The sequence below is a fragment of the Canis lupus genome, chromosome 12 (assembly GCF_003254725.2).
Source record: "Canis lupus dingo isolate Sandy chromosome 12, ASM325472v2, whole genome shotgun sequence".
Taxonomy (NCBI): domain Eukaryota; kingdom Metazoa; phylum Chordata; class Mammalia; order Carnivora; family Canidae; genus Canis; species Canis lupus.
Window position 1 is genome coordinate 21,888,172 of NC_064254.1, and position 26,923 is coordinate 21,915,094.

The 26,923-nt window shown below is 36.7% G+C and overlaps 1 protein-coding gene across 37 annotated transcripts in view; it reads left to right on the forward strand.

Moving 5' to 3' along the window:
- LOC112641773 (muscular LMNA interacting protein) overlaps positions 1-23,373 on the forward strand; it is a 261,862-nt gene extending 238,489 nt beyond the window's left edge. For 31 of the 37 annotated variants that reach the window (XM_025419064.3, XM_049092190.1, XM_049092170.1 and 28 more), the window contains 2 exons: positions 13,412-13,465; positions 23,044-23,373. In XM_025419064.3, the coding sequence (XP_025274849.3) occupies positions 13,412-13,465; positions 23,044-23,049 (60 nt within the window). In that variant the 3' untranslated portion in view covers positions 23,050-23,373. The remainder of the gene's footprint in view (positions 1-13,411; positions 13,466-23,043) is intronic. The other 6 variants (XM_049092183.1, XM_049092184.1, XM_035697370.2 and 3 more) reach the window with 1 other exon arrangement.
- Positions 23,374-26,923: the final 3,550 nt, after the last annotated feature.

Consider the following 26,923-nt stretch of genomic DNA (forward strand, 5'->3'; position numbering starts at 1 on the left):
TGTGCTTTTAATCGTCTTCACATATTTCACCCATTCCCCACCTACCTCCCTGCTGGCAACTACCAGTTCTCTAATATTTAGGGTCTGTTTTTTTGTTTGTCTCTTTATTCCTTTATCGTCTTTCTTAAATTCCACATATGAGTGAAGTCATATGGTATTTGTCTTTCTCTATTTCACTTAGCGTTATACCCTCTAGATCCACCCATGTTGTCACAAGTAACAGTTGCCACTTTACAGATAGCATTTTATTTAAATTTCAAAACAGTCTGAAAATTGGTTTTATTCCCTTTATTTCACATGCAAAGACTGAAGCTCAGAGAGTAAATAATTTGTATGAGATTCCAGCAAACTAGCTAAAAGTTGGTAGTTAAAATCAAGGAGATAACATCACGGCCTTCACCAACCACCACCACCCTGGAATCACAGACTTCTGTGTGCTCAAAGAACAATGCCATATACCTCAGGACTGTAACTAACCACTGAGGTCGTCTGACTTCCTTCAGTCTACAGATGAGGAGACTGGAGAGTAAGGATGAGAAGTGACACACCCAAGGGCATGGTATGAGTTATAGGAAGTGCCTGGGTTTATCATGAAGTCCACAGTGCTTTTCATCTTGTGACCCCCAGGTTGCAACCATCTGTGACAGTGACAGTTGCAAAGGTTAGTGGCTAAGAGAACCACTGTGTATCTAATAATTTGACAGACTGAGGTGGCCACATTTACTGAAAGAGGTCATCTTGAATTTTGGAGTCAAAATTTCCTTTCTGCTCTTTATTAATAGTATCTGTTTTGGGGGACTCCTGGGTGGCTCAGTGGTTGAGCATCTGCCTTTGACTCAGGTCATGATCCTGGGGTCCTGGGATCGAGTCCCACATCAGGCTTCTCCTTCTGCCTATGTTTCTGCCATTCTCTTTCTGTCTCTCATGAATAAATAAAATCTTAAAACAATAATAATGATATCTGTTTTTGTTCTGTCTACATAACTAGAAATCCTTCTGTGTGAATAAGTCTGGCAATTTATTTCCTATCATCACAGAGATAAACCACCTTGCTCTCAATTCCAAAAATTTTCTGACAACTTTGAGAGTTCATGGGAATCAGATAACTGTTCAGATACTGAAGAATAGAAAACCTTTGAGATGGGTGGAATAGGAGAAAAAGCCAACTCCAAATTGGTTTTTAATGTTTTTAGATTTTTCAGGAAACCAAAGCAGGGGCACTGTTTCCCTATGCCAAATTGTTTTCAGAATGGATGGATTTGTATAATATGTTCATAGAGAACATTCTGTTCAAAATGAGTAAATGTAAATTAATTGGGCTTTTAACATTAAAAAAAAAAATGAATGCCAGTGAGTAGATGATATTTTAAGAGAAGCAGTTCTGAAAACTGAAGTATCAATCTTATTTAGTTAGGTTCTCCACTAGAGGGCAAAAAGAACATTTCAACACAATAGATGTCTTAATGACAGGCTGGCATTTGAAACCAGGCATGTTTCAGGTTATCTAATTGCCAGTCATCATTCTTAAAATGTACTTAATGTAATCACAAACAGTTGACTTTTAAATTTCTTCCAGGAAACCGAGAACAATCAATTTTTGTATCTCTGTCCCTGAGCTCATTTGTTACCATCTAGCTGAAATTTTTCATTATAACACTTTTAATAAAATCATCTTAAAAATTAAGAATTTGCTAATTCAAAAGAGATGTGCAGTAGGAGGACAGCTGGATGGCATTTTTAGTGAAGAAAATTGTATTTCAAGAAAGATGATTTTTAAAGTTCTTGTAAAGTAAGACACTGGCCCCTTAGAATTTATTGCCCACGCTTGTGTTTAATAGGCATAACGAAAATAAACTGCCATCAGTTTGCATCTTGTTCAGATGGAGAGACGAAGAAAAATGAGCATGTATTTCATAGCACGGAGCCACTCCCTGCCCCTTCCCTAGTGCATGGTGTCTAGATCTCTTCTAAAGAGAAGCAGAGGGCAGCCCAGGTGGCTCAGCAGTTTAGCGCTGCCTTCAGCCCAGGGCCTGATCCTGGAGACCCGGGATTGGGTCCCACATCGGGCTCCCTGCATGGAGCCTGCTTCTCCCTCTGCCTGTGTCTCTGCCTCTCTCTCTCTCTCTCTCTCTGTCCCTTGTGAGTAAATAAATAAAATCTTAAAAAAAAAAAAAAAAAGAGAGAAACAGAGCCTGAAACAAGGGTTCAGGTCTTTGTTGTTTATTGAGGGTGTGATCTTCAGAAAAACTTCCTATAAGAGAGGTAGTGAACCCTAATTGAGGAGGGCAAAGAACAAAGCATATGTGTTCCCAGGTAGTGGTCAACCTTTTTCTAATTCACAGGGAGAGGGGAGCATAAGTTGCAAAGTTATCCACCCTGGAGGAAGAGGTGCTGACATCTGATACTCACTTCAGTTAGTCTCTGGTTGTGGGTGGCCATGATGTTGGAGAGTATGAAGAAACTCAGCATCAAGATACTCTCCTCAGCTGAGGGCAGTGGTCTGTAGAAGGAGGTGGCCCTTAGCCCAGAAATATAATAACTCTGTTGGAAACATTCATCTTTGCAAATTGAATCTTTGTAAATTGATTTTATATATATATACATTTATATGTGTACATATGCACATAAACACCTATATATACACATACAGATCTATGTTAACTTTGAGCACAGTTGTTTATCTAAACTTCCTTTAATGCTATGGCTTATTTTTTTAAAACATCTTTTGTATGAGGTTGATCCACATGAAATCACCATTATTCAACAGTTATTATTCAATGGTTTTTTACCTACAACAACATCAACTTTATCAATTTTCAATTTTATATGGTACAACCTACTTGTTTGTCTCATTGCTTTTTTTTTTTTTTTTTTTTGCTATCCTTTTACTTATTCTGTGTAACAAAAACCATATATACCATGTGGTATTTACATAGTGAAGGAGTCTCTTATTTTGAAACATCAGGGCATAATGTTCGTATGTGGCTTCATCTTGCTTAATATAACCACTGTTTTACTCCTATCACTAAAATATGAGCATAACATTTTTCCAGATTTTTAGATTTGTTGAAGTTCACCCATGTGTGACTGATTTGATACAACTCAGACATTTCATTTACAGCCATGAAATAGTAATACCCATTTACCCTTAATAAGCCATATGCTCCATATGTTGTGTGAACCAAATAGAAATATTTTGTGGAAGACAGGATTGTGGGGTTGGATCCTTTCTCAGGTTGTTTAAAAATTTTTATTTAGTTTCCACTGGACACTGAAATGATATCTTAGTTCTACTGAGGTATTAAGATGAAGTATAAGGTCTTTACTTTAGTCTCAAAGAATTAGAGGTCAATCACTAATTCTCAATACTTTGTATTATTAAGAATATACGTTTGGGGCACCTGGATGGTTCATTTGGTTAAGCATCTGGCTTTTGATTTTAGCTCAGGTCATGATCTTGGGGTTGTGGGATTGAGCCCCATGTCGGAAGCTCAGTGGGGAATCTCCTTCAGATTCTCTCTCTCCATCTCCCTCTGTTCCTCACCCCTCTCTCAAAAAAATAATAAATCTTTAAAAAAAGATAATATGTTTATGGTCATATCTTCTTGACTTTTTTTTACGAGTATTTAATGTCTTTTCTTGTCCCTTATAATTTTTTTTATTAAGGCCCATTTTTAAAGATAATAACATTGCTATTCCAGTTTCATATTGGCTTATATTGTATAGATAAATCTTTCCCTCTTTCTATTTTCAATTTTTATGTCTTCTTGTATATGTATCTTTTGTTGACTATCTATTCTCTGATCTTGATTTGTATTGGTACCTAAGAGACTTCTCTTAATGTATGAGATTATCTCATTATATGACCTTGATATTGTCAAGTTATTTTACATTTTCCATTACTCTAATTTCTCATATTTTCTTTCTAGTTTTCCATCCAAGAAATATGGTCTTAGTTCATTAGTTTAAAAGTGATTTATCCTATTCGGTAGTTATGATTGCCCTTAACTTGGGATCCACATTCATGTTCATACACCCCTATCAGTATCTAAATTTTCAAGTAAGACAAGTCCATTTGGCTCCTCCATGACCTCTCATCACATTGATGTATTCCATTCTAGATTTTCATTTCTGGCATTTTATGGTTATAATTCCTTTCTTTCTTTTCTGTGATCTCTCTTGGCTTTTTGCTTTTTTTCACTGTGATACCATACTTACTCAAAAGTGTTTTAGTATCTTACCTTCCTGTATTTCTTGCTGTATCTTCTTGCATTTATTTCTCTCCTTATTTGAGTCCTGAACCAAGAAGGTTTCTTAAGGCAGTCTCTATTTGGTAAATATTTTGAAGCCTTGTAGGCCTGAGAATATATTTTACACTTCAATGTTTCAATGACATTTTAACAGTTTATCAAGTTCTAGGTGATAGAAGTCCTAGACAAATTTGGTAGTATTATAAGCATTTTTATACTAATTTAAAAAGAAATCTCAGTCTTTGGAATGACTGAAACCTACTAACAAAACATACATAACATAACAAATATAACATAGCATAGGGGTTTTCTTCAGGCTTCTATATCTAGTAAATACTATACCTATTATAGTTTGAAGTTTACATAAAATTACCATAGCTGGGGCACCTGGGTGGCTCAGTCAGTTAAGCATCTGCCTTCAACTCAGGTCATGATTTTGGGATCCTAGAGTCAAGCCCCACATTGGACTCTGTGCTCAGCAGGGAGTTTGCTTCTCCCTCTCCCTCTATGTTCTTCCCTCACCCCTTAAATAAATAAATAAAATCTTAAAAACAAAAAAACCAACCATGGTTGTTAGGATGTGGTTCTGTGGGGAACTTTAGTAAGGAGTAAAGGAAGATAAATTCACTAGAGATGAGGTTTTTGTAAGTGGAGGGCTAGTCCTGTATGTAGCCTGTCTGCCCCACCTCCTTGTAGTTGGACCCCATTCCTCCATCTTTCCATATATTGTTTCATACATTTTGTGAATGATGTGAGCTCTTCCTACCACTCTCATCATGTCTAACACCTTGAAACTGTCAGTACATCCGCTTTCTACCCACCATCTTGCTCCAGGTCTTTGCTCCTTCAGTGCCTACTGCAGCTTGGTCTTAGATTCCAGCCATTTCTGAGAGATTCTGACAGGGATTCTTACTTTCCTGAGTCTTATAGTCAGACAGTCCTCAACTTATCTGCCTCCTAATCATTCACACACCCTGTCCCCCTTCAACCCTCCCACTTACATTCTCAAAGATGGGGCTCCAGTGTAGTGTTAGGGTAGAGAAGACTGGGGTCTGGTAGGGGGTCTCTGGAGATCAGGAGCAGCACAGATTGGCCCCATCACAGTTGTGCCTGTTCCTCTTTTTAAAAAACACTTTTCCAAATTTTGTAATACATCACTTGACATCTGTTGACATGCTCCTGGGTTCTGGGATAGGTTTTTTGCAAGTTGGGATAACTGGCTGCAAATTAGGAACAGCTGGGATGAGACTAAATCAGGGCAGGAATTGAAAAAAGTGTTTAAGAGGCTGTTTTAATACCGAGCTGTTTATTTTCTATTGTATGTCCCATTGGGATAAAATAGCTAATAGCCTTTATATTCTATAGAAAAGAAAGAACAGGGGGAGAGGGAGAAAAATATTCCACCAACATTATCTCTTGTGGAGAAAGAGACATTTAGTTTATGATTGTATTAGTGTTAGTACGATATTGACCAAAATTGAAAGCGATGTTTTTTGCCTGTGGTACCAGGCAACTAATTGTGCACTTGAAGGATAGAGGAAGGACATAGAACAAATATGCTTCCTTGTCAATTCCAATTTCACTTTCTGGAACTTGAGTCCAAAAATTGTATTGGAATATAGACCTTGTTCCATTTTCATTACAACCTGGGAGCTGTGCAATGCAAAAAAGTGAATGGTGTAGTTAATCCCCTCAGAGAAGTGGTTTTCTAGTTGAGAAAGAAGCAACTCTAGATGAAAAATGTGGATAAACACAAGAATGTGGTACTTGTTTTTGAAACAGGCTGAACCCAGAGTAGATGAGAAAAAAAAATCCATTAAGCTGCTCTTTAGAAAGTGGTCTTTAAAGGAAGGAATTCTAACTGTCCCAAATCCATGCCTCCTGGGATGAAAGAGAAAAGACCAAGAAAAAAACAGTATACTTTGGAAATTTTCAGCCAGATCTTGAAAGACTCATTACAAAGATCAGAGCAGAAAATTTCTGTTTTCTTACTGGTATTACAGTGGTATCAGACTTACTGGTACTTAGACTCCAATATAAGGATATTAATGATCAGCACTTAATAGCAAGTTTTCTCTGGGTTTATAAAACAATGAACATGTGCCAAATTCCAACTGAGTATATAATACTGAGGGGATACACAAAGGGATATTGTGAAACTTAATAGTATTTATAGAAGTTCATACAAGAAGCAAGTGTCACAGCTAAGAAGTGATATTAAGGATTTCAGGTAAGATTCTATGGATAGTTCATTTTTATCATTGCTAGAGGCAACAACTTCTATCTCAACTGTGGCTCTAAAACAAAGATTCTAAAAACAAAGAGCTTTTTTTTGTTACCAGAGTTGTGCTTACACAGACCTACCAAGTTATCCAAGTAGAGGAGGTACTAGAACTCATCTAGTTAGGCCCCAGATTTTAATATGAGGAAACCAAAGCCCAGAGACAAAGTGATGTTCCCTAAGTCCACACACGGGGAGTTAATGGTATAGAAAATAAGCAAACAAAAAGACTTTAATTAATATCTACACTCAGAGCTTGAACTTATAACCCCCAGATCAAAAGTTACTACACTCTATTGAATGAGCCAGCCAGGCATCCCTGGCATGGGCAAATTCTTTTAAGATTTTATTTTATTTTATTTTATTTTATTTTATTTTATTTTATTTTAATTTTATTTTAAGATTCTATCTATCATCTATCTATCTATCATCTATCTCTCTATTTCAGAGAGAGAGAGAGAGAGAGAGAGAGAGAGAATGCCAGCAGGAGCAGAGGAGGAGGAGAGGGTAAAGAAGAGGGAGGAAGAAAGAATTTCAATGCAGACTCCATGCTGAGTGTATAGCCCAAGGCAGGGCTTGATCCCAAGACCCTGGAGAGCAGGACCTGAGCCGAAGCCAAGAGTTAGATGCTCAGGTGACTGAGTCACCCAGGCGCTCCACTCCTGGCATGGGCAAATTTTTAAAACTTTTGGGCATCACCAAAAATAGATTCTGCACCTTAAATTCTAATAATAGATATTTAAACTACTGATGTTCTACAATTTAAAAAAATATTTTAAGCTAATGCAGATGAACTCTTTATGGCACATGGGTAGGAGTGCCATGTTTTAGCCTGCCACTGAGAGCAGGTTTTTCCTCATAGCACAACTGCCCTCAGTAAGGGAAAACTTGGAGCACTGCCATGTTTTGTGCAAGGCATAGACTCTTGAGCAATGAAGTTGATCAGCTAGTGTTTGGTGCACAAGTGTTAGAGTGTGATGAGTCCTAGCCTCCAGCAGTTTGAAGTCTTTACAGGAAATGAGACAAACCAGTATTGAATAGTCTTCATTCATTTAAGCATTTGGAAGGGCTTCCTCTTTTACATCATAAGTGGAGTCGGGGCATGCAAAATCCCTGCTCAGCCTCATTCCTGATGTTCTTCAGACTCTCTGTGCCCATGCACTCTGAATTTTCTCCATATCTTCCCATCAGCCTGTGAGTAATTTCTTTTAAGCTATTAACCCCATATTCACTCCCCGTACCCCTTCTCCTTACTAGGACACTGATCCTTTAGATTCAGTCTCTTGGAAAGAGATTTCTTCCTAGACCAGGTCAGATTTATGTTTTGAATCCTCACAGACCTCTGATCTTTACTTCCTAAAAACATTGTTTTGTGTTTGTTTCTATATATTCCTGATGAAGTAATAAATATCTGTCTCACCCACTACTCTGTGCTCTCCAAGGGCAGGGGCAATGTCTTCTTGTTCACCTTTATATCCCTAAAATCTAGCAACATGTCTGGCACACTAGCAGGTTCTTAATTAAAAAGACTGTGGTAAGTTATATAATTATATGACTGCAATACAACTTGGTTAATTAGGACATTTTGAATGTACTTAATTTCAGTCATGAGTAGATAAATATTTGAAAATCATCAATTCCATCAATCTGTAAAAAAATGTGGCTGTGGGCTCACTACTCAACCTGTGGTAGCATTGGCATCAGCTGAAAGCCACTTATAAATGCAGGTCTTAGGCCCCTCTCTAGACCAACGGTGTCAGAATATAAAAATAATGACTCTGTAGGTGTTTCCTGTGCACTGAGATATGTTGTAAATGAGAGATTAAAACTAAAATTCTTTCTTTGGCCAGGCAGATCCCCATAACAAGTGAAGTGAGCCAGTTATATAAGGATAAGCATGGTAACAGGTGACTTCTGACTTTTGGTCTCCTCTTAGCAGTGTTGACGTGAAGACCTTCAGCTCTATCTAATACAGTCAGGATGCTCTACAAATCTAGATGTTGGCAGGCCAGGTTTTGCAAGATATTTAAGTAGTTCAAGAGAAAGCAGGAACACAAACCTGCATGGAGCGTTATTAGTCTCAAACACTGATAGCTCCATTCAATACCTTTTCAGCAAAAGAATTGCAAGGGTCAAAGAGAACACATGTATGCAATAGTTCTAGTTCCAAAGTCCCTCATTTGCAAAATTTCATATAAATGAGGAGATTTTTAGGTATGCAATGACACATCCTAATTTTTCACTAATTCAGAATACTTTAATTTTGCAAGTCAAAAAATCTTTTCTCTAGCCATCTCATTCACTCTTTCTTTCATTCATTTATTTACCCAGTAATCATTTAGTTGTATTTTATGCTGAATGAGTTCCATGCCAGGTGCTGAAGGCCTAAAAAATGAATAAAATATAATCCACTTGACTTCCAAAGGCTTTTTTTTTTTTTTTAAGATTTCATTTATTTATTCATGAAAGATGCAGAGACACAGGCAGAAGGAGAAGCAGGCTCCATGCAGGGACCTCAAAGTGGGACTTGATCCAGGGTCTCCAGGATCACACCCTGGGCTGAAGGTGGCACTAAACTGCTGAGCCACCAGGGCTGCCCAACTTCCAAAGGCTTATACTCTCCTAATGGCAATGTTACACTTACGAAATACATGATTTTATGTCAGTAGTGCTACAACAGTTTGTCACGTTTATTTTTGAGAGATGTTCTTAGGAAGTTGTACTGTAGTTTGAATGACTCACAAGCCTAGATGGAGAAACAGATGTAGAAGGTATAGTTTACTAAAGACAAATGGAGTGAAGATTTACGAGAAGATGTGGTTCAGCAAAAAGCAATCCCAAAGGACTGAATTATTAAAAAAAAAAAAAAAGATCTTATTTATTTATTTGAAAGAGAGAGAACATGAGCTGGGGGGGGCGCGGATAGTGCAAGGAGCAGAGGCAGAAGTAGACTCCCCACTGAGCAGGGGAGCCCCAAGTGGGGCTTGATCCCAGAACCCTAGGATCATGACCTAAGCTAAGGCTGATGCTTAAACAACTGAGCCACCTACACACCCTCCAAAGGGCTGAATTCTGAAGGCATTTGTAGCACTCTTGTCAATTTTAAAATGTTAACGTTTCTTGCAACACTTCCTCAGCTTCATAATTTCTGGCAGACAAGAAAGTGTGCTTCTTCACGGAAGAGGGAGAGCTCCTTCACCAAAGCTAGAGCTTTGAGTTCCATTTCTTATGTAGAGTCAAGACTTACTGAAATGATTTAACCATTTTGCATATTTTCTTATTTTCTAGTCATCGGGGTTCTCATTTTCCCAGCTGGTTTGAGGGCATTTATATGTCTTTGTTAAAGAAGTTTGAGTTACCTTGGGAGAAGCAGAGATATTTATGAGAAAGCCCCATACTGGTAACAAGCACTTCACAAGGCTTTATATTAGTTTGGTGGCAGCTGTGATCAAGAGCATAATAAAAATCAACTGAACATTTTATTCAAATTATCACTTGTTGATTATCCAACAGTAGTGAGTGAACGAAGGTCCAATTAATCTGTTATACAATATCTGGGACATGAGTTTTCATTCAGGGAAAAGTATGTTTTGTTTCATTTCACCTGAGCTTTCTATTTTGCTGATTCTCCTATGCTGAATGATGTTCTGATGATAAAATTAGTAACTTTCCATGTTTTTGTTTGTTTGTTTGTTTTGAGGAATAATAGTTATTCCCTTTCAAGAACACTTACTACCGAATAAACAGGCTTGGATAACTCTGTCCTTCAGTATACACCTACTCTCTGGATAGCATGCCACTCCCCTAATTAGAATTTACTTATTTTATCTTATTTTTAAAAGTAGGCTCTATGCCCAACATAGGGCTTGAACTCACGACCCTGAGATCAAGAGTTGCTTGCTCTACTCACTGAGCCAGCCAGGCACCCCTATAGAATTTATTTTAATGTTTTAGTTTCATTGTCTTCATTCTGGTTGTGAGAAGATTTTCATACCATGTTTTATTGTCCTCATCCCCCAACAAGCATTTCTAACCCTCATGCACTATAAAATCTCCCCATTCAGGAGAGATATCAGCATTATTTATTCCAGTGCTTCAGTGTGTCTTCCTTAATCAGTAACATATTGAAATGTCTACCTGATGCTGCTTCGCTCATCCTAGAGAGTAGGGCCTCTAGTGTCCACCAGGAAAATCTTGAGTCAATTCCATACTCTAAGGCAATGCTTTAATCTAAACCTTCTTTTTATTTTATTTTTTAAAGATTTTATCTATTAATTCATGAGAGATACAGAGAGAGAGGCAGGGACACAGGCAGAGGGAGAAGCAGGTGCCCAATGTGGGATTCTATCCTGGGATTCTGGGATCACACCCTGAGCTGAAGGCAGGTGCTCAACCACTGAGCCACCCAGGTGTCCCAATCTTCTTTATTCTTTCTCTCAAATTACTTAAATCTTCCAAGCTCCCCCAACTCCACCTTCCATATTTTGCAAATCAGACAAATAGACTTTTTTTTGGAAATGAAAATCTCATCACACATTCCCCTTTTCTTGCTTAAAGTACTTTGGTGGTTTCCCAATGCCTGGAGAGTGAAGCCAGACTCCTCATCTGACACAAAAGCTTCATTGTAAACGTCTCCAGTGTGGCCTTTCATAGCTACACCAGGCACTCATGATACTTCCGACCTCTAAATGGGGCCACTCATGCCTTTAATATGTGGCTATTTCTTTTGTGAAATGGCACACACCATTCCCTTCTCCTGCACCCCATCCTGTCTCCTGAGTAATTTCTTGACATATTACTACTTCACCCTTGCTTTGGAAGCACAGTGCCTGGAACTTTCATCCTAGATTCTAATCATGGCTCTGCCTCTAGTCCTGGACTTGAAATAAGTCATTCTGCCTTTCTGTGCTTTGGTTTCCTCATTTGTGAAACAGGGTAATACTAGTGCTCACTTCACCAGATTGTTGTGAAAACTAAACAAATGCATGTGATGAATTTGTCGCATGAGGATATAATTATTATGGATAAATCTATTAACTTTCAAAGGTATTAAGATCACATTTTATTTTACATTTTTAGTAAGTTTGAGGATAATACAAAGGCAAACCTACTATGAAAAAAATTATAAAGAGAAGAAAGCATTCCAAAGCCAAATGTAAATGATTTGGGGGTTACCAATTAATTAGGATTAGTCATTTTCTGTTCTCTTTTGTGGATTAGGGTAATTAACACACAATTTTTGAAATTCAAGATTAAAATGAAGTGGATTTAAATGAAAGATTACCTATATTTGAAAGAAGGAATGGGTTGTAAAAATAGGTATTACATAATTGCTCAATTACTTTTCCAATCTTAGCTGAACATTTTATTGGAAGGGTTCCAACATTTTAAAATTTTACTGATATTTATCCTATTCTATTTTAGGAGACTAGGAGAATGATAATTTGACATTGTGCAAATTCTGATGATTTATATAATTACCCTACTACTTAGCCTATTTATGCTAAAGAGTTTGCTGCCTCCAGGACAATTACCTGGGTCTAAGGTTTGAAATAGTACATAGGGTCCAGTCCTGGGCCATGCTTGGGATCTCAGGAGACCCTGATGAACAAGAAAAAGTAAGAACTTGCAGCTGATTTCTGGAATGCTATTTAGATCTCTAGCTGGCTCTGGAGCCAGATCATGCTTCTATTTAAAGCAATGGTCTCAGGCAGCTACAAGTCCTGATGTTATGATACCCAGAGGATTTCATAATTGGGAACAGAGTGTAATGTTTGGGATTTAGTGAAGCTATAACTTTAGATAAAAGCAGGCTTCATTCTTGAAAATCTGCTGGCACAGAGGGAGGGAAGCCTGAAGAAATGTGAAGCAGGACCTCCATGGTCTTCCCAGCAGCCAGTGCTGGCATGGTCCTGGGGCCAAGGCCCGATTGCTGAATTTTACTGGAGGATTAGGAAGTAGGTGCTCTTCTACTGATTTACTTATCGAATCAGGACCCTCCTGAGAGTGAAAGCTGGGCATTTATTTTCATACTTCTGATTTGCCCAGAACAATGACAGAGAGACAAGGAGAGATGGTGAAGGGTGGGTTGGGGACAAACAGATTTATTACAAATGATAGCTCTACCTTGCTCTTCATGTACTTGGGTCCCTTATGCTGCCTCTCTCTTTTTCTTGCATTATCTATATATTTCTTCTATCTTAATAAGTTTAAGTGTATGTATAATGCTCAGATGACCCATGTGATAATCAAATTCTGAGAGAAGCAAAAAATCTCTCTTCTGTGAAAATGTCCCTGTGTGGTAAGTTACATTATAACAACATATCCTATAAGATTACAATGTTTATGAAGTCCTTGTACATCAAGATTATGAACGTTTGCAATAATGCACAATGCTTTTCCAAGTAAGCATTTACCATCTATAGGAGCATCTGTATTTACTGTGGGCCTGAGCAAGATTTGTTTCTTTTGCTTTGGAGCTTTTCAGTTTGAGGCCTATTATGAGGTTTGAGACTTAAATATAGCTTTGTCTCCTCTCTCTGAAATCTGTCAGTGTGTTTTAACAGTTCATTCATTCAATTAACAATAACTGTCTATACTATATGCCAAACACTGTTAGAGTTTATGTGGGACACAAAGATAAATAAGATGTGGTCTTATGCTCAAAGTATTCACCACTGCCAATTTTTTTTCTGTGTCAAGAATAGCTTCCCTTGTTTTTAATAACAAGTCAGTTCAAATCAAATATTTATACTTGGAAGAATCTATTATGATCAGCAATAATATACGTATGCCATTGTTTATTTATTGAAATAAAATCTAAACATTTATTTTCCTCACTTCTACCCCTGATCATGTCCTGGACATCTTTTCTATGAAGCTGAGTCATCCAATGGTGGCTATCCCTGAACATGAGACTCTTGATTCCAAAGAGGTAAATGTAAGATACAATTAGAGATATAGTTATCCATTTCCATGTGCTATTAGATTGTAGAAATAAATCTTATTTTGAGAAAAATATTAATAAGATCATGCTTTTTATCTTCTTTTTTTTAAAAAAAATAAAACTCACTGTCTCACTTTGTGTTGTTCAGAAGCCCTGATGGTTGAGTAAGTTAATTCTTGCCTCTCAATGTGGAAGGTGGCTCTAAAGGTCCTCATGTGGGTAGCAACTTGATCACAAACCAGCTCTTTCTACCCCATGTGCGATTTCCACCTTGTATTCATATGCAAAACCCTGTTGAGTTCTCTTCAAAGTCAAAGGGTGTCCCATAATACTTATGGTGGGTCTTGTGAGTCAGACCCCAGTATCTATCTCCTGGTGGCCCAGTTTCAGCTCACTGGAGAATGTCTGCTTAGTTCCCCAATCTCCTGGTAAATTCTGCTTACATCAGGTGGCATTTAGGCAAAACCATACCAGCTGAAGCATAGCCTCTGATTTTCATACAAATGTGTAGCCACTTTCACATTGGAGCTGACAAAAAATAAATTTAAAAACTTTTTCATGTTTTTATAAATGCTATACCAAAGAGGCAAAGAAAAAATCTATACAGGAATTTTTAATTTTCTGTTAATCAAGAGCAAGCATAATTGAACAATGTTTTCTTCTTCTACATCCTCTCAAAGTGGCAAATGTGAGGAAAAAAAAGTTATTTTTAAAGAGCTTATCTTTCAGAAGGGAGCAAGAGAGCTCATGCTTTAATTTCAGATACCCTTGCAAAAAGGCGTGGTCAATTTTGCAGCCTCCAAGTTTAGGAAAAACAAGCATAATACAAAAGAGAAGTAGGAATGATAAAATTCCAAATAGGATGTAACATTTCCAAAGCATCTTTTCTACAATTTAGAGCATATATCCACTTTTCATAAACTAATGTTCCTATTGCTACAAATTTTAAAACCTTTATTATATGAGACCATGTGGCTCTCTGCTATAACATTAGTCACTAAATTATAAAAGTGTGTTATGAATTGGTATGGATTTATATCCCTGAGCACATCTTTGATTATTTTTAAATAGGATTATTGGTTCAATGAATAAGGACATATGGAAAAATTTTAATACATATAGCTGAATTGAATTCCTAAAAAAATATAGCAGTTCACACTAGGAGTGTTTTTACAGCTGTCCCCATGTACTCTTGCCAGTGTTGAGAATTATCATAATTGTCAATTTATTGAGAGCTTACTATATGTTAAGAAGTTTTATGCATTTTATATGCTTTATTTTACTCATATTCACAAAATAAAGTTAAGTACTATGATTCCCATTTTACAGATGAGGAAACTGAGTCTAAGGGAAGTCAGTATACTGCCTAAAGTGAAATAGCTGGGAAGTCTGCTCCATCTGGAACTGAATCCATATCTGACTGCCTAGAGCCTATGCTCTTAAGAACTCTACCATACTCTGTCCAGCTCTCTATCCAAATCTCTAGTTGTACTATTTAAATCTTTCTTCCTTTTTTTTTTTAAAGATTTTATTTATTTATTTGAAAGAGAGAGAGAGCATGAACAAGAGAGCACAAGCAGGGGATGGTCAGAAGAAGAGAGAGAAGCAGACTCCCCACTGAGTGGGGACCCCCCAATACTATGGTGGATCCTTGGACCCTGGGATCATGACCTGAGCCAAAGGCAGATACTTAAGGGACTGAGCCACTCAGGCACCCTAAATCTTTCTTCCTTTTAAAATCACATTTTAAAATATTGACAATTTAAAAGGGGAAATTGTTTTTCATATTTATTTGCATTTTTAAAAATTCTGTATTTTTCTATTATTTTCGTCTATTTTGCTTATGCAATATATCATGCATTTATCTACTGGTATGGTAATATTTTTCTTATTGAATTGTAAACTCCCTTTATATATTAAAGACATTAATTCTCTATCAAATGTGCTAGGCCTTCCAGTGTGATGGTGGCAAACTGTGTAATAGTAAAAAAAAAAAAAAAAAAAAAAAAGAAAATTGGACAATCATGTCCAAAAATAGAATGACTAAATAAATTTAACACATTTCAGTGAGTGTTTTCGTAATTTTCCTATTCAGCCATTGACTTAACACCTTGCTCTGCATATCTTGTCACTGATTAATTAGGTTCTTGGCTTTAGTAACCTACAGAGGCTAATTTTCTCTCTAAGTTTTAAACATTCCTTCTGTCATCTGAGCTCTTTTATTTATTTTTAAAGTAATCTCTATACCCAACAGGGGGCTCGAACTCACAACCCTGAGATCGAGTCCTATACTCTACCCACTAAAGCAGTCAGGCGCCCCCAAATTTTACACAATTCAGATGAATGTAAAAAGAAATAACAATCAGATGTTCTCTTTCAAACATAATAATTTTGGATCAAACTCACATACGCTATTTCTACAATAATAAGAGTGTTTCTACACAATAATAGAAAATCAATTGGTTATTTAAATAACAAAGCCTTCCAGTTCAGATAATAAGTGCTGAATTAAGAACTTTTGAGTGTGTTGCAAAAAAGAATAGCTTGGATGTCATAGCTGCATTTTTTTGCACCAATTATCATAATTCTAGAGACAGAACTTAAAATTAAGCTACTGGATAAGATTAACAAAAAATCATTTCAACCTCAGGTTTGGAATATGTGAGAAATAACATTAAAAAACTCTAAAGTCTGAAGTTTAATATTTGTGAGAGATAGTGAATTACTGCTGGTATTAGAAGATATGTAAAAAATTAAGCCAAAGGCCATTTTATGCTTCCATTGTGCTATATTTTTCTTGTAAGTAATACTGGCACAACTTTTTACAACTCCTTATGATATGTGGTCACACTGCAATATTGACCAGTATATTGTCCCCAAACCCTCTGTTTTTATTTACCTACAAAGCACCAACCAAGAAAAAGATCTGTTTTTATAAAACATTTCTATTCTTTTTTTTTTTTTTTAAAGATTTTATTTATTCATTTGAGAGAGAAAAAGAGAGCACAAGGGGGATGCAGAGAGAGAGGGAGAGGCAGAAGCAGGCTCCCTGCTCAGCGGGGCTGGATCCCAGGACTCTAGGATCATGACCTGAGCTAAGGCAGACCCATAATCAGGCGCTCCCAAACAATTCTATTCTTGTGATTCTATGGCCTGAGGAATAACCCACTCTGGTTATATATCTACTGCAAATAAAGAATTATGGAGGAATCTTGTCTGGATTTCAGAATTCCATCCTTGGTTTTCTTTCATTTCCTGAAGATAGTGGTTTGTCTTTCTTACTATCAGAGTTCTATCTCTTATTTTCAAACATGTTATTTGTAGATATTAGTTTTTAAAATTTGCTCTGTAATTCCTTTAAAAACAAACAGACTTCAGATTTATCTAATTTGATTTGTCCCTTGTTTTTGTAAATCATATGATTCACACTTTCAAAGAACTAACTCAAAACAACATTTCCAGTTATAATCTAGTTCAGTGGCTCTGAACTCTAGCTGAGCATTAGAATCCACTGGGACTTTTAAAAAGCTCCAGTAGCAGGGTTCCACTCCAGGCAAATTAAATCAAAGATCTCTGGAGGCGGGTAAAGGCATTGGTTGTTTGAAAACCTTTCCAGGTGATGCAAATGGGCAATAAGAGTTGAGCTCCTCAAATTCTAGCTCCTTTTTTGATGGTCCAGGAAAGCAAATGAGTTATTCAATCTCAGAAAAAAAAATTGAAAGTAAAATAAGGATACCCATAGAGAAGTTTGTTTCAGGGAATACTTTGAATTAAGAAAAAATTGGTCACATATTTCTGTCTAGCATCATAAAGAGTTAACACGTGCTTTAACCTGGTATGTTAATTTTGAGAGCTCTGTTCTATGTAAGAGTCACTGCATTTTCTTAGTAAAACCTAATATTTCTTTCTGTTTTCTTTGATATTCACACAAATTTGGAAAATCTTTAGGCTGGGCTGGGGATAGCATTTGGTACAAGCTGAGTGTAGGGGGTTGGATGGGGGGCTTATATTCCAAAGGATATTTTATTTAGCATTTTGTATAGCCCTTTAAAAAATACTTGCTCAATGATAAACCCTCATATAAGCAGATGAAATCCCTAATAATTTATTTGACCTCATCAATTTTCAAAGAAGGTCACTTTCATATATGTCAATGGTTCAGAGCAATGCAGTAATTTCCAAAGTAGGTGTATGTATAACGCCATCTAATTTATAGCAAACTCCCTGCCTGAAGTAATGATTTCTGAGTAGAATTACTTAGAAGAAATTAAATTCTAGTAGCAATAATTATTTCTGATTGTATTCATCATGTCTTGTGAATGTAGCAACTCTTTGATCCACAACCACTCTATAACCCACTTCTCTTTCCACAGGCTTAATTGTGAAAGTCATACTGGGGAATGAGATAGAATCAGGCCTACTGCTCTTCACGTCGCCTGCTACATGCAGCTCTAGCCCTATTTTAACTTGAGGGTCAATTGATTTCCAAAAACATGATTAGATGCAGTTGATTCTGACCTTTGGGATCCACTTGCTATTAACACAACTTGAGAGCTAATGATTCACCAGCTGCCCATAAACACATACTAGGCAAATTCTTCTCCTGTTTTCTCATTCCTTCTCTTTAGAGATTTTTGATAAATATTTGAGTTGGCCAGATAACAATAGTGCTAGCAAGGTGACTACGACTGATTTGCTGCCGTGGTGCATGTAAGCATTTTGTGTTCATTTTATTTTGAATTCCAGAACCTCGATTGATGTTTAAAGTTCTAATCTTAGGGGACACACATCTTGTTCCTTTATCTTTATTCTCCAGATGAGAACATAGGGAAGAGAATATAAGTGTCTTGTCCCTGGAAGGCACTCTCATTTTCTGGTTTGATTAAAGGGTAAAAATGAAATTATCAAGAGAAATGAGCCCACTCTGTTCCCTTGAGGAAATTTCCCATAAATATTATTTCTCAAAATCAAGCTTTGATAAATCTTGGATTGCTGAGTTCAGGGTAATCTCAGTCAAGAACTTAGAATCTGGATATTATTAACTGCTGATTAAAATGAATTTCATATGCTTTCATAGACAACTGGCTAGAGAGCCAGAGGAAATTTGTCTTATAAACACATATAATATGAACACCTGGAAGATAGCCACCCTGCCCAGGCATTCGGGTAGACAAGGCAATGAGAAAGAGAAGGACATTCCTACCATAGATTTGGTAGCACTGGACCCCATCAAGATAACTTTCTTGGCTTGTAAGCCCCTTGCCTGCTTTGGAGAAATTTTTAAAAAAATTAAAAAATTCTGCCAATCCAGAAATCATCTTCTTAAAGATAGTAGAGAAAGGAAACAACTATGTAACCTTGTTATTAAATAAGCATTAAACCAGAATATGATATGCATCACAAACACACAAAGTTTGCACAGACAGGAAGAAATCTCATTCTTCATACAGCAAGCAGATATAACCCATTATATAGAGGGTTCTCAAGATAAGCAATAATTCAATTCATCCACATGTAAGAAGATTTGGCAGTAGTCTTTATTACACATAGTTCACTGGCAATTGGGGCAACTGTGTTAATCAGCTTTACACAAAGCAAAAGTACACTTTTCATATCATAATGATAGGAGTTAGTTTTACAACTTGGAGCCAAGTATCAGTTAAAGTTAGGCTCTTACCCTCTTTCAGAAATTAGGAAATAGGGGTACTATCTCACTTGGACATTTACATTCAAAGGAATGGTTCTCAAAGTCCTTAAGAAATTCCTGAGTCTCAAAGCTGACAAAATGTCTAATAATCAGAAGAACATACACATTACCAAGGGAGGAGAAAGTATTTACAATGACAAGTGTTTAAAAGTAAATACAAAGGAGGGAGGGAAATTGCTTCCCTTCTTTTCTTTCTTTCTTTCTTTCTTTCTTTCTTTCTTTCTTTCTTTCTTTCTTTCTTTCTTTCTTTCTTCTTCTTCTTCTTCTTCTTTTCTTTCTTTCTTTCTTTCTTTCTTTCTTTCTTTCTTTCTTTCTTTCTTTCTTTCTTTCTTTCTTTCTTCTTTCTTTCTTCTTTTTCAAGATTTATTTAGGGGCACCTGGGTGGCTCAGTTGGTTAAGCATCTGCCTTTGGCTCAGGTCATGATCTTGGGGTCCTGGAATCAAACCCCACATAGAGCTCCTTGTCCAGTGAAGAGCCGCTTCTCTCTCTGCTCCTCCCCCCATTTGTATTCTTTGTCTCTTGTGCACACTCCCTCCCAAATAAATAAATAAAAATATTTTTTAAAAGATTTATTTATTTATTTTAGAGGGGGTGGGTAAGGGGAAGGAGCAGAAGGAGAGAATCTTCAAGTAGACTCTCTGCTGAGCATGGAGCCAATGCAAGGCTCAATCTCATGACCCATGAGATCATGACCTAAGTGGAAACCAAGAGTGGATGTTTAACTGACTGAACCATACAGGTGCCCAACTTCCCTTATTTCAACAAGGAGAATGAAGCTTCTTTTTAATTTCCATTTGTTCTTTCATCTGGTTGGCAATGGACAGAACTGCAATATGAAAGTTTTACTCTGAGTTGTCAATAAAAAGGCACAAATATGATTTATTTTTCTTTTCTAGGGACACATTTGAATTGACTATAGGAGACGTGGAGGTTCAACAAGTTTGAGTTCTCTCCTTTAAAGTCATCCCAATAGTTTATTGTTGGGTTTTATATTGTGAGTCATGGTAAAGCTGAGCAAAAGTCAGGAACTAGATGGACTTATATTCCTCCTTGTGCTAATTTTTCAAGATAAACAAAAGAAGATCAGGGCTAATAATTATTTGGAGCTCAGATCATCAAGATGTTAAATGTTTTGAACCCAGGTTCAATTTTGCTCTCTAGTATCCATTATACCTATATTCTCTCTCTATTGGTCTACCTGTATAGGATCCTTTATTACTGAACATTTTATACCTTCTGGTTTCTGGAAAATGAGTTCTGCTACTAGATCTTGTGTTTTCACACCAAAGTTAGTAGTTATGTAAATGTCCCAAATATATATGAAATCTTTCAGAAAACAATAAGTATGCAGCAGTAATATTGAATACATTTCCTGGAAATGGCTTTTTTGCAGGATACAAGAAGTCTGGTTTCATACTTATAAGGCACATATGTAGACCATTTTGCTTTTATTTGGCAGAGAAAAGTATACATGAATGGTTTTGTATAAAATGGAAATAAAATTTTACATAGCACATTCTTTTAAGAAATGCTTTCTGTAACATTGGCTTAAAGTTTCACAACACTACATTACTTATTATCCAAACTTCACCAAAATAAAAAAAAAATTGGAATTTGAGTCCCTTCAAAATTAAGATTTTTAAAAATGTCTTATGTTCTTTCTTATTGGTATTTTCTCATATCCAAAATAATTATGTTGTTCAACTGGCAGTGTGATAAAATCCTGAGCCTTAGCTACTGGGGGTGGGGGGCAGGCTAATCTGAAACATAAGAATTTATGTATTTTTTAATGAACTTCATCTTTCTGAAATGTTAGACCTTTGTTTTTTCCATTATTTAATGGCTTATGTACTGAGATTGGCAAAGGAAACTAAAAACTTCATAAAATGTTGAAAATCCTGATTCTACCTGTCACAGCATACTGTGTCATTTCAAACTAGCTGCTGAATTGTGATGCCAGACATTACTTTGATCTGCCAGTGGGTTCAGGATGAACTGCCAGCATGGCAACAGAGGATGAACTACCTATTCCTCCTCAATCTGACTTAATTACTTATATAATTATAAATCTTACATATGAAAAAGGATTCAGAGGACATTTAGTCCAGTATTTTACTGAATGTATGATCCTGTCTGCACTTATATCTTTACACATCTTCTGTTTAAATACTTCTGATGACAGAAAATTGATCATTTACAAGCCAGACACAATCTGGGTTTTCGTATATGGCTACGACGAACTAATGACTACACCAACAAAAACAAATAGACAACACTGGACAGACTAGGGTTTAATTTCAAATGCTGTGGCCTTGGGCATGATATTTAATCTTTTTGAGCCTCAATTTCATTCTCTGTAAAATGAGATCAAGGGATAATGGTGAAGATCTGCATTTATGCATACCAAGTGCTTAGCATATAAAATACATAACACTTCATAAGCATTAGCTAAAGGATGATGATTGCTTTAAATCTCTTATAGTATTAGCTACCAAATGTTGGTACTTTCAGGAAAATCAAACAGACGGTAGTTTTCATTTGTTAGAAGGAAAAGGAGGAGATGCGATGTAGTCATTTCCTCTTTATTTATTTTAAGGCTTCAGAGAATCCCAGATGATGCAGGCTACAGCTTACTTATTTCATGACTGCTGGTTTTCTGTGGCCAGAACATACCAGTGCAATGGTGGAGCTACCCTCTTATTTGAGTAGCTTTTCCCTTACTTCCTCCTTCTCATCTAACAAATGTAGTTTCTCTTAAATGATACAGAATGTATCCATGTCTCACAATTCTGCTTAGCTGCTTGGCCATGGCATACTCAGGTTTCCTGTCTGCGTTAGTTACCCTTTGCTTCATCATCCTCTGATCCATCCCAGGGCAAAATGGGAGAGTTTTGCTTACAGAAGAGCAACGGACCTCTTTTCTTCTCCACCTGCCATATTGGAATGCTCCATTGGCACCTGGAAGTATAAAGTTATGGTCATTTCCTTCCATTGTTGCTATTCCATCACATTGTTTGATCAGAGTGATGTTTTAGAACTAAATTTCTTTTCTGCCCTCATCTCTGATACTTTCTTTTAAACTTCCTTTCTTGACTTGTATAACCTACCAATGCCCATCCACTCAGTTAAGCTGATGTCTTCTGTTGCAGAGAGTCTAACCCCGTCAAATAGGAACACGCAGAGATTGATGGATAAAGAAATTATGATAATCATTCCTGTGCCACACAGTAGCATTATAAAGCCATTTAATCAATATATGAAACAAGGACAAAAACAATAGGATGTCCATTTGCTGTCTCTGTCTTTTGTAATGTTGCATTTTGCAAAAGCTGGAACATGTTCCAGTCCCATTCCACTTTACCTCCTTGTTTGCGAAGTTACATTCTAGGGAATGACGCAGTCATCAGTGTTACAAGGAAGGGGTGGGACAAGCAGTCAAGTGATTAACCGGATGAGGGCTTATGTGTGGGATGTGGCAATGCTGCACCTACTTAAGGTGGCATGAGCCCCTCTAAGCCATCATAACGACTTGCATGAGGCCAAAGCTGCTCTGCTGAGCTCTCAAGAGATCAGAGTCTGATGTGAAGATATAGCTGCATGTCTTTATTATGCTATTATGTAACAAGAAAACAGCTCCTGAGGGGAAAAATAAACAGATATGTCCTACTATAAATACTTTTTTATATGAGACTATGCCCGAATGCTAATGTATAAATTTTTTGGTGTATTTCTGAAATTTTAATTATCTCATTGACCTGACTACTATTTTCTTTCATTTATTTATTTATTTATTTATTTATTTATTTATTTATTTATCTATCTATCTATCTATTTATTTATTTATTTATTTTTTTGTAGCAATGAAGTTGGAGCAGAAGCTGAAAACACAGGCTGCGCTGAAGTTTTCTGGAATGCTGGTGCTAATCACTTGCTAGATTGGATGTTTGATTTTTTTCAGTATGAGTGTTCCCTTTGTCAACTGCAGTGCAGAAATGGAAGGAAAAAAAAAGTATCCTGCAGGCATATAACACCGCAGTACTCTACTAACACCCAGTGTAGGAAAGATTTATCTACAGCTTCTCGCACCACTGTTAGAGCCTGTAATGCCTTCTATTAAGCTGACAGCAATACTAACATGTCCCTAAATTTAGCAGCCAAATAAAGAAGAATCATGGGTAAATAGAAGAATGATTGTGACTATTTTTCAACACCAGTTTTATTTAATGCATACATTATTACCGAATCAGGTTTTAGTTCCCCTTTGATGTATTTATTTTTTTACATGTAAAGAAAATGAACAACTTTAAAAAAATGGGCCCCCTGCCTGCTTTCAGGGATGCTAATATTCAGGGGTCCACTGGGGTAATCTTGAACATGAGAAAGTTGGTGTTTCACATAACTCACACAGTTTTCTTGTTCAGTTTGGGTTCTATACTACCAGGACTTTACTAGGGGGCAGCCCAGTGATATTGAACATAGTGGTGTTGGGATGTTTTTCACATCTTGTTGTCACATGATTCTTGTGAAGGCTACTTCAGAGTCAGTTCATACTTATAATCTTATGAGCAGTAAAGACAACAGAGCAAATCCACACTGGTATCATAATCCTGAGAGCCCACCCTCCAGCATACCAATGCTCACCCTATTGGCCATGTTCTATTTCTTTCATCTCAAGTAGTCTGTCCTAGCCTCGTCTACAGGGTTTCCTTTTTATAGCCTTCTGTCCAGCTGGGAAGCCTAGGGTAATACACACTAATCAGGAAACCATGGCAATTCTACACAGTGAGCTCCTGATAGCAGGTGAGCCTTGGTAATGGCTCCTTTACTTACTTCTTGCACATAATCCTTGCTCCCTTGGAGCTAGCTCTGATTGAGCCACATCTTTCTCAGACCACTGCTTCATCACCCCATTATCCTGCCCAAAGCAAAGCAGGGAAAGTGGTCTACAGAAGAGCAACTGGTTTTTCTCATTCTCTACATGTCATTTTTGGAACGATGTATTGTCAGTCGTCGATCAGCACCTGGAAGTATAAAGCTCTCCTATCTTCTCCGTTAGTGTGTGAGGAGCAGCAAGCAGAGCCTCATTAAAGCTCCTGCTCATCTCTGTCCCCCAGACAAAAAATATTTCTCTATCAACCTGCTAAATTGTGTGAAGCATCACTTTAGATTATTAGTTATCACATGCCAGGCCTCATACCAAGTCCTTCCTGTGAATTGAATCTAACCCTCACAATGAGCTTGGAAGGTAGGTAATGGTATTACTTATACTTATGTATTAAGTATAAGTATTACTTATACTTAATATTATATTATTATATTAAGTATTATATTATTATATTATATTAAGTATTATATTATTATACTTAAGTATTAAGTATAAGTATTACTTATACTTATTACTTTATATTTGTGAAAACAGATTCCAAAAGATTAAATCGAGCTAGTAAGTGGTAGAGGCAGAATTCAAATCTAGATACTCTGACTCAAAGACCAGCCATTTATTGAACCATTCATTCATTTCATTCATTCATTCATTCATTTTTTTGACCTTGGGTATGAAAAGTTGAGTTAATCACACTCCCCAGTTCATGGCAGACTGCCATTATAAGTTTGGGTAAGTCCTTCTATGTATAAGTTGATTAGATGATTGATTATCTTTTATAACAATATCTGTCTTTCCTTCCGTTGCTCTGGGCACACATTCCTATGTGTTTAATGCATATTCTCTACTTATGTTTTGAAGATGTGCATTATTTTTGTCTGCATATATATGACATGTAAAGGATACTGGTTTTTTTTCACCCAGCACTATGGTTTTTAAGTTTTTCAAAAAAGATTTATTTATTTTAGACAGAGTGAGGAGGGGGAGGGGCAGAGGAGAGGGAGAGAACCTGAAGCAGACTCCTCGCTGATGTGGAGCTCGACTTGGGGCTCAATCCCATGACCCTGAGATCCTGACCTGAGCCAAAATCAAGAGTCAGATGCTTAACCTACTGAGCCACCCAGGGACCCAGGTTTTTAAGTTCTATTCACAATGTTCTGTAGGTGTCAAATGGATTATTTCTTTATAGCTACATGGTATGCTTTCATCAATATCACCTTCGCACCTGTCCATTGGTGGTCTTTCAAGTTGTTTTCTTATAACAGGTATAGTCGTGATGCACAACCTTACCTATGCTCCCTTATTGATCTTTGTGAGAATTTCTGTGGAGAATATATACCCAGGATTTGAATTGTTTACTCATGAGTACATGTACGTAATTTGACTAAATCCTTTCAGAACACTGCTCTTTTGAGTGGATATACCCATTTTTTATTCTCACCAGGAACACATTAGGGTTCTTATATCCCTGGGTTCTTCTCTACGTTTGAAGGTCTGAACTTTGAAACAGGCCCTACCATCATTAAAGGCAACTTCTAAGATGGGAGTTTTCTTTGAAATGGTGTCCTATTCATCTTAACTTTCCCAATTCTCAGAGACTTTTATACTCCAACTCAATGCACTTGTCAGAAATTGGCTTCATTTCATTGATGAAAAACTTGAACCACATAAGTAATTTGACTGAGGTCACCAAGATAGTGAATGATAAACCAAGAACAGAGTCTTCTAATTTTCCTACTGTGTTGTTTCTACCAAAACAAGCTGCATCTGAACATGATAGTCTAACTCATTGATTCAGTTTCTTAGCAAAAATCAGTCTTAAGAGCATGGGTTCAGGAAGGGTAAATGTTGGTTGTGGGGAGAACATGGATGAACGTTGGATTCTTTTTAGTTTGGTTGGTACTGCAATGAGCAGCTGGAGCTCATTTACATGAGGAGTTCAAGAGTACAAGGTTGAACACGTCTCACAGTTAATTCAACTCGAGGAAAGGAAACAGGTAGTTCTTGGAAAGTTTGACCATTAGCCTTTACAAAGTTATGACATCTTTCTTTATAGAACTTTTTTTTTTTAACTTTTCATTGTGTAAACCTAAAAGGACTTATTATTTTCTTGTGATATTTCAGTTTGGAACAAATAGAAAGTCTATTGAATATTGTTCCTTATGGTCTCTGAAGTTATGTATAAGAAAGAAGAATTAAAGCTTAAGTAATTTGGGAACATTTTCAGAATTTTATTTATTGGACAAACAGAAAATTCTGCAGTTAGGACTGAGAATAAAAATCCTTCTTTAACTGGAAGGCCATCAATTTTCATGTTTGAAAGAATCTTTATCTCCAGGAAATTAAATCAACTGTGTGAGAGGATAACTTCATTTGTAAGAAGAAGAGATTGTTTTGCTTACAGCAAGTCTAGAGTCCTTGGAATAACTGAATAATAATTAGGAAATATTACTGAATTTTTAAAAATATATTTATTTATTTGAAAAAGAGAGCACAAGCAGTGATGGGGGCAAAAGGAGAGAGGCAGAAGGGCAGAGAGAAGGAAACTCTCCACTGAGCAGGGAGTTTGATGCAGAGTTCAATTCCAGGATTCTGGGATCATGGCCTTAACCAAAGGCAGACACTTAACTGACTGAGCCACCCAAGCACCCCATGAATGTATTTAAAATATATATTACATGTTGGAGGCTTTCTATGTTTTTGTGGTATGTTGTAAAATTAAACATTATTTTCCCCCTCACGTTTTAGAATGTTATTCTCAATTTATTTGACCAGAAATCCATTTTTCTTCTTTATATTTTATTTTATGCTTTAATGAATACACCTTAATTTCTTATAAACATTTTCTAATGGATT